Consider the following 8,867-nt stretch of genomic DNA (forward strand, 5'->3'; position numbering starts at 1 on the left):
ACTGTTGCTAGTTTCATTGTAAGCTAGAGGTGGTTAATCCAAAAATTTTACTTGTTTCAAGATTGGGCAAAATTCTTGATTTTTTTTGTTATTGGATTGAGGGTACAATTTTAATATAATCGTGTTTGCCTTCCATGCATTAAGAATTCATATCACAAGACCATGGTGAAAATGGTTGAGATACACGACTTAATATCCAATTTAACCTGAAAAGAGTACATGCACTCGATTAAAACACAAAAATTGAAACCCAAAGCATGCAAGACAATATATAGCGCTGGAATGTATAGAGGAAAAAAAAATGAGTGCGCATAGGAGATGTGGCTGTAGGAACTCGATGCGGCATGGAAGTGAGCCTTGGAGAGGCTGTTTGAAGTGCAAGCTGCGCATGGTAATGAACATGTGGGATTGTTTGCTGCTGTGGCTTGCAAGTGCCCATAATGAAGCAGGTTTTCTTGCTCGTTTGCTCAAGAGGAGGCACGGTTGAGGATCTGGTATGCACAAGGTGAAGGAGTTGACTAATGGCGCGATTGCACTTGATATGGAACAGCGGAAAATCTCGATTGCTCAGAGTTGCTTGCGCGTTTGCTCTTCTGCTGCACTAATGGGAAAGATTGTTTGCGCTTGGAAGGAGGTGCGATTGCTCAAGATTCAGCGCTGTTGAGGATTGTTTAGCGCATGGTTGTGAGATTGGAGCTGAAGCACATTTGCGCTAGGAATTGTGCAAATGAGAGTTGTTGGCGCAAGGTAGGGAATGGTGGTGAAGCGCGTTTGTGCTTAGGGAAGCGCCCTTCATGAGCGCGTTGGTGCTTGTCTCTGCGCTGTTCGTGAGGCTCGTTAGCGCTTGGTGTTGCGCTTTTGGTTGGCGCGATAGCGCATGTTTGTACGCTGATGGAGAGCGCGATAGCGCAGGTGTTGCGCACTTAAGGATGCTTAGAGGCGAGGCGGGCGCGGGAGAGTCATGAGCGCGCGCGCACAAAGTTCTGCCCAAACGTCTAAAATCCTGAAAAAAAATTCAACAAATTTATAATATCAGGCCTCTAAAATTTCCAATAATAATTTCAAAAATCATAAATCAACTAATGAAGAAAAATAAAAATTAAAGCATAAATTGAATAAAAATAAAAAAGAAATAAAAAGAAAATAAAACAAAAATTTTGGGTTGCCTCCCAAAAAGCTCTTGGTTTAGAGTCGTCAGCCCGACTTTCACCGCTATTAAGTCTTCCCTTTCTCTTTCACTCGCTAAATAAATTCCACGAACCGCCTTTTAAATTTTTCTCTCTTTTTTGTGGCCTTCTTTGTTGAACTTGGTGCTTTCTCCGTTGACGATTCAACCGCAAGATTAGCTCTTTGACATCCCTCTAACTTCACAACCGGCTCAATTAAGAACAATTCTTCTATGGGTGGATTAGGTGTCTTCATGAATATGTTAAAAATTACTCGTTTGCCTTCCACACCCATCGACAATTCACCCTTCTTGACATCTATTTTGGCATCAGCAGTAGCCAAAAATGGTCGTCCAAAAATCAGCGGAGCACCATGATCCGCTTCAATATCCAAGATCACAAAATCCGCTAGGAAAATGTATTTATCCACCTTGACTAGAACATCTTCAACAATTTCTAGTGGGTATGTAATGCTCCTATCCGCCAACTGCAATGAAATCATGGTCAATTTCATCTCTCCCAACTCCAAGGCCCTGTAAATAGATAATGGCATTAAATTAATACTGGCCCCTAAATCACAAAATACAGTAGTAAAATGAGAACCACCAATAGAACAAGGAATAGTAAAACTTCCTGGATCCTTAAGCTTTTGTGGCATCTTCTTTTGAAGCACGGCACTGCATTCTTCAGTCAAATTCACAACTTCATTCTCTACCAGCCTCCTCTTCTTGGACATCACCTCCTTGATGAACTTCGCATAGTTCGGCATTTGCTCCAAAGCATTAGTAAAAAGGATGTTGATATGAATTTTCCTGAAAATTTCCAAGAATTTGGAGAAGTGCTCATCAAATGCTTTCTTCTTGAACCTTTGAGGATATGAAAGTGGAGGCTTGTACATCGGTTTCTCTTCAAGTTCAGGCTCCTTCTCTTCGAACGCTTCCTCAACTGCAACTTTTTCAGAAATCTTGCTCTCAAGTTGGCCTTCTTCATTATCCACTTGCTTCTCACTCCTCAACATGATAGCATTGCACTGCTCCTTGGGATTTACCTCAGTTTTGCTCAGAAACTGGCCTCGGTTATTATCCTTCAGTGCGTTCGCCAACTGCCCAATGCTAGTCTCCATGGATTGCAATACAGCACCCATGTTGGCCATATGCGTCTCCAAGATATCTAGACGAGTCTCAGTCCTTGTCATCCTCTTACCAGATTCCTGCACAAAGTTACTAACAACGTCCTCCAAAGAAGGCTTACCCTAATCCTTGTTTGTATTGAACCCCGTAGGATTCAACACATTTTTATTGTTAGCATAAGAAAAATTTTCATGATTACGCAAGCTAGGATGGTAAGTATTAGGGACAGGGTTACCTCGATAACCTCTATAACCTCTTTGATTGATGTACTGGCTTGTTCATGATAGTGAGATTCGTCCATAGCCCCCGGCACACCTGTTGGTTTTGTAACACTCACTTTATTCAATGCAGCTACCTGTGTAGTCAGTGCAGATAATTGAGCAGTGATCGATGTGAGAGGATCCACTGCATACACTCCAGTTGGCTTCTTGACTCCCATACGCTCAGATGGCCATTGAAAACTATTGATTGTCATCTGTTCCAGCATATCATAGGCTTGAGCGGAGTCCTTTGCAAAAATAGTACCTCCAGAAGCAGAATCCACGTTCATCCTCGTAGGCGCATTTAGTCCATTGTAAAACCACTCGATCTGTTCCCAATCTGCAAAATTGTAGTTAGGACAACGTCTAATTAATTCTTTGTACCTTTCCCACGCCTCATAGAGCTGTTCAATGTCCATCTGCCTAAAGGTGCTGATTTCGATCTTCAATTGGGTAGATTTAGCAGGTGGAAAATATTTCGCAAGAAATTTTTCTGTCATCCCCTCCCAAGTAGTGATGCTCCCTAGCGGCAGTGACTGCAACCAACTCCTGGCCTGATCCCTGAGAGAAAAAGGAAACAAGCGTAAACGAATAATATCCTCAGACACACCATTAGTTTTTACCGTATCGGTTATCTCCAAGAAAGTGCGTAGGTATAGGTGAGGATCAGCAGTGGCGCTCCCATTAAATTGTTTCTGTTGAACCATATTGATTAAAGCCGGCTTCAGTTCAAAATTGTTGGCATTTATCGTCCCTCGATCGATTCCAGAATAGTGAGCCTGGATTGTCGGCCGGAAGTGATCTCTAATTGGCACCAAGGGAGCTTGATTTAAATTCTCTTCAGTCATTCTATTGACTTCTTCTCTTCTAATTCTTCTTAAAGCACGTGCAGTGCGCTCGATCTCCGGATCAAACAGTAAAGAATTCGCACTTTGAGATCGTCGCATAGACTGCAATTAAAAATAAGAAGAAATCAATTAGTAAATTAAAATAGAATAAATAAAACTCTTAATTAAAATCTAGACTAATTGGTAACAAGACTAAAAAATAATCAAAATTTACTCCCCGGCAACGGCGCCAAAAACTTGTTGTAAAAAATACTCGCAAGCGTACGAGTGTCAAGTTTTAATATAGTGAAAAATCAAGTATCGTTCCCTCAGAGAGTAAAATGAAAATATTCAGTGCTTGTAATTAAAATAGTCTAAACTTTATCTAGAAAATCAAAATCTCAGAATTTTGCAAAAAAATAAAATAATCAATGGGTTTTTAATAGCACGCACACAACTTTCAGATAAATATCAATCAGAGGAAAAATGGTCTAGAGGTTTAGATTTCACCTGGTTTCAACAAAAATAAATTCTAATTAATTAATCTTCATGAATTCCAGTCAATTAATAGCCAAGAACACTTAAGTTTATTATTTCCCTCTCCCGAGCAACAAATAATGTTTATCAACTACAATTCAATTCAAATATCCCTATTAAGAATCTACTTGCAGCGATCTATTCAAAACAATGTTCTTTTTAAAATTTTTGTTAAAATTATACACTCTCCCGAGCTATATAAATAATTAACAGTGTATTTTTTAATGGTTCTATTCAAAATCCCTTCTCCCGAGTGCCAGATTTCAAATAAATATTACAAATCAATTATTGATCAGATAATTGAAAAGATAATCAATTCTAGAAAAACAATTAATCTAGAAAAAATTCAATTTAATAAAATCAAAAATTAATGAAAGTGTCTACACCAGGTTCCATCCGACCTCTAGACTATAAAAATTAGTTCATACTCGAATTTAAATAAACACAAATCATATTTATAAATCCAGACATAAATTCTGAAATAAATAAATAAAAGATAAGAATCAAATCCGTCATCGACGCCGTGTCTGGTCTATCGATCTCCGTCTTCATTCTTCAATTAAAGCTTCAGAATTTCCTCCCAGAAATCTCACTATCAAACTCTCTCTGATATGAACGTAAGATATGTGTATGGCGGCTAACTCCCTCTCAATCTGATGAAAAATTCCTTTTATATCGTTATGCAAAAGCCCAGCTAAAAGCCCAAGAAATTATTAAAAGTTTCCTTTCCGATAAAAATCTCCACAGGCGCGGGAGCTCCAAATAGCCAGGCGGGCGCGCATAAGCCTCTGATCTCGATTCTTCAAATCTCACATGCACAGCGCGATAGCGCTACTTCCTCTTCTCTTCAGCGCTTCTTTAAGCGCAAATGATAAAGCCCAATAGAAAAGCCCATTATCTTCTCTCGATTCTTTTCTTTCCTGACTTCTCTTCTTTCTTCTTTTCTAATTCTTTTTTCCTTTTTATTTTCTTTTCTCTTCTAAATTCTTATTTTTCTCTTCTTTTCCACAACACTTCAATAATTTCCTACAACCACAAAAACAACACAACTAGCGCATAAATCTGCTCGAAACAAACAATTAACAATTAAAATCATATATAAATTAAGTGTATAAAATACACTTATCAGTTGTTTGAGGTGGAGGCGGCTAATTTTGCAGGAAATCAAGGACGGCAGTCATACAACTCATACAACAATACCTACAATCAGAACTGGCAGAGTCAACCTAAGCAAGAGGTACAGATGCCAAGCTTTGAGGAGATAATGATGAAGTATGTAGCTAGTACTGAGGCTCGGCTGCAGAATCAAGAAGCTATGCTGCAGAAGTTGGAGACTCGGATGGCTCAAATAGCAACCCAACTGTCATCTCGTCCTACTGGAACTTTTCCAAGCAACACTGAACCAAATCCTAGAGGCGTTAATGCAATCATGGTCTTGACTAGAGCACAGTCTGAGGAGCAGCAAACGGATGAAGAGACAATTATGGATGGGCAGAAAAGTTCAAAAATAAAGGAGGATGCGCGTGTTAAAAATTCCTCCACGGCAGGTAAGGAAGGTAAGACATCAAAATTTGAAGTTAATGATGATGTTGATATTTCTGCTTTACCTTTTCCCCATCGAGCTAAGCAATTATTATTTGATCATCACTTTAAAACGTTTCTTGAAATTTTCAAGAAACTACATATTAACATACCTTTTGCAGATAATTTAGCTCAGATACCGAACTATGCAAAATTTCTGAAGGACTTGCTGAAAAACAAGAAGAAATTGAATGATATAATGCAAGTCACAATGAATGAGGAGTGCTCGGCTGCGCTTCAGAATAATCTCCTGCCAAAATCTCAAGATCCAGGGAGTTTTTCTATACCTTGAAAAATTGGAAATTTATCATTTAATAATGTTTTGTGTGATTTAGGATCGAGCATAAATTTGATGCCCTATTTACTTGCTCAAAAATTAGATATGGAAAACATTGAACCTGCCTCTATCTCTCTTAAATTTGCTGATGGATCTGTTAAATACCCAAGAGGAGTGGTGGAGAATATTTTAGTCAAGATAGACAAATTTTTTTATCCTATAGATTTTGTTATTCTTGACATGAATAAAGATTGCGAGGTCCCTCTGATTCTAGGGCGTCTGTTTCTTGCTGGTAGTAGGGCCTTAATCGATGTTGAAAAGGGAGAGTTAGTGTTGAGATTGAAGGATGAGCAAGTTGTGTTTCATATGTTTAAGTCGGCTAGCGATAGCTCAAATTTAAAATCTTGTTCGGCTGTCAATTTTATTGAAGTGATTCATGATGTTGGGATTGCCAGCAGGTTCAGCTCTCCGAAGGAATTGGTCCCTTGCAAAATCTCTATAGAAGCGAAGCATGCCGTTGTAGGATTGATCTGAGCTTTTCCAAGATGGTGGATAAACCACCTTGAATGTCGCCACTCATAAGAGGAATATAGTCGGGATATAGACTATAAATTTAGTGCTGACTGGGAGGCAACCCAGTGTTATTTTCTTTGCTCTTTAGTTTAATTTTTGGTTTTTGCTTATTTCTATTTGATTTTTGTTCTTTCCCATGTCGGTTTGCCGTGAATGCCGATTCACCAGTCTGCTATTGTCACCTCAAAAAATGTCGCTGCTAGAGTGTGAAGAGGAAGAGAACGATGGAGATGCCACTGAATTAACCAAGGGAGTTTCAGTTTTCAGTTTCATTTTGTTTTTGTTGTTCGTCTTGCATTTGTTCTTTGTTTGTGCATACTGTTTGTGTTTCTAGAGCATTGAGGGCAATGCTTTGGATAAGTATGGGGGGTAGATTAGTTTTGTTTGTTTTGTTGTTTTGCATTCATTCGGTTTAGTTCATTGCATATAGTTCGTATTCATGCATCTCATTATGTTTTGTGTTTGTGTTGTATGAATAAGTATAATGATGAATGTTGGCCGATGATGATAGAGTTGTGGGAAAAAATTGTTTTTGATAAAATATTGCTTTTGATTGAACATGAGAAGTTGTTAGTTGAATCGTGAATCATTTTATGCACGCATGTTAGACTGGTGTAATGTAGCGAAGTAATTGATGAAGTTCGTGTTTGCTTGACCATGGCACAACAATAGATGTTGGTTGATCATGATAGTGTCTTTGGATTCCTGATGATTCTATGACATTGCATGTATGATCTTGGGCGCACCTAGAAATTTTTACCAAAATTCTTTGAAAAAAAAATTATTATGTTAACTCCATCCGGGTTATGAGCAAGGGATTGAAACCCTAATCCTTTGTTCTTGACTAAGTATGCGGAGTCCATGGGGTTAAATTTTTTAAAATTTTAAAATAAAAATTCCATCTGAGCTTGGAAAATGATTGAAATTCTAATCAATTTTCTATAGCTAAGTTTGCAGGCTAAATGAGATTGTAGCTTCATCCGGGCTATAGACGAGGGGATTGAAATTCTAATCTTATCCTAGTTATAGCTAAGTTTGCGGGTAATTATTGAGGTTTAAGAAAATCGGGTGCAAAATCCAGTGGTGCGTAATTAATCTCAAGAAAGTACATGTTTTTGTTTGGGATTATTGGGATGAAGGAGTGCTGGAGTGTGACACTTGCACTGAATTGTCATATGCCGCTAAGCATTCTTAGGACATATTTTTTTGAAGTTGCATGAAACTGGAATGACATGGCACACACACACACATTTACGTTAAATTTATAGTGTATTGTGGACAATCAAAAGTTTGTGGTTTTTAGTTATTGAAGTCGAAACTTATCGGAGGCTATTTTGTTCATGATTCATTCTTACTTATGTCGTTGTTTTAATATTGTTTTTGCATGTCTTGCTCGAGGGCGAGCAAGGTTTAAGTATGAGGGTGTTGATAAGTGCATTTTGTATACATTAGTTCGTGATATTTTTATGTTTATTTTGTGTGCATTTATATTGTTTTGTGTGTTTTTTTGTGTTTTATTGCATTCATATTTATTTCATTCTCCGGGTTTTATTTTTAGGAAAAATGAAAATTAAAAGAGTTTTGAAGGTAAGAGAAGAGAAAGAAAAAAAAGAAAAAAAATATTTGAAGCGCTAAAGAGAAAGTTAGCTCTAAAAGTAGTGCTATCGCTCTAAAAGTAGTGTTATCGCTCTAAAATTTAGCTCTAAAAGTAGTGCTATCGCTCTTACTAGCAGCACTTAAACAAGCGCTATTGCTCTATGGAGAGGCAAAGAAGAAGCGCTATCGCGCTTGCGCTATTTGAACAGATGATGCGCGATTGCTCTTAGGAAGGGCGCATGAGAAGCACTATTGGAAGTGAAGGATGCGTGATAGAGCAAGAAACAAGGCAATCGCGCAAGCCAGTGTTGTGAAGTTTTTCTCGAGGCAGAAAGTTGCTCACTCGAGCGAGAAAGACGGGCTCAATAATCTTCGGAGCAGAGAGTTGCTCGCTCGAGCGCACTTTGTTGCCGCTCGAGCGAGCCGCGCGATCAGAGTTTTTAAAACCGAAAATTCTTGCTCGGGAAGGATATTATATTTTGGAGATTTATGGACACTTAAATATCGTTTTTAACATCAGATTAAGGGTTGGAGAACGCAGACAACAGAAGGAGGCGGCCAACATCATCTTTCATTCTACCTTTCTTATTTTCTTTTATTTTTGATTTTCAATTGATGTTTTGGATTAAAAACTTTGTTTTTTGAATCATGTTGAACTTTGAGTAGTTTTTTTTTTCGATCAAGGCCATGTGATTAGCCCAGACAAATTTATGTAGAAAACTTGGATATTTATTTGAGATTTTTTAGACTTGTTTTGATTTTATTGATTGTCGAATTTATATTTGTCTTGTGAATGATATGGCCAATTATTTGCTTGCATGTTAATCGATTCCAAGTCGACAGATGAGGTATTGATTTCGATCACTTTGATAATCAACACATTGTAAAACTGACTAGAAATAGAATTCGGTTTCAGTGTG

At 37.9% G+C, this 8,867-nt stretch overlaps 1 protein-coding gene across 1 annotated transcript; it reads left to right on the top strand.

The window, feature by feature from the left end:
• The first annotated feature begins 5,883 nt into the window (after window positions 1–5,883).
• LOC140864356 (uncharacterized) lies at window positions 5,884–6,312 on the top strand. The gene has a single exon (XM_073268497.1). The coding sequence runs from the start codon at window positions 5,884–5,886 to the stop codon at window positions 6,310–6,312; it is 429 nt and encodes a 142-aa protein (XP_073124598.1).
• Window positions 6,313–8,867: the final 2,555 nt, after the last annotated feature.

Source organism: Henckelia pumila, chromosome 1 (genome assembly GCF_033568475.1).
Source record: "Henckelia pumila isolate YLH828 chromosome 1, ASM3356847v2, whole genome shotgun sequence".
Taxonomy (NCBI): domain Eukaryota; kingdom Viridiplantae; phylum Streptophyta; class Magnoliopsida; order Lamiales; family Gesneriaceae; genus Henckelia; species Henckelia pumila.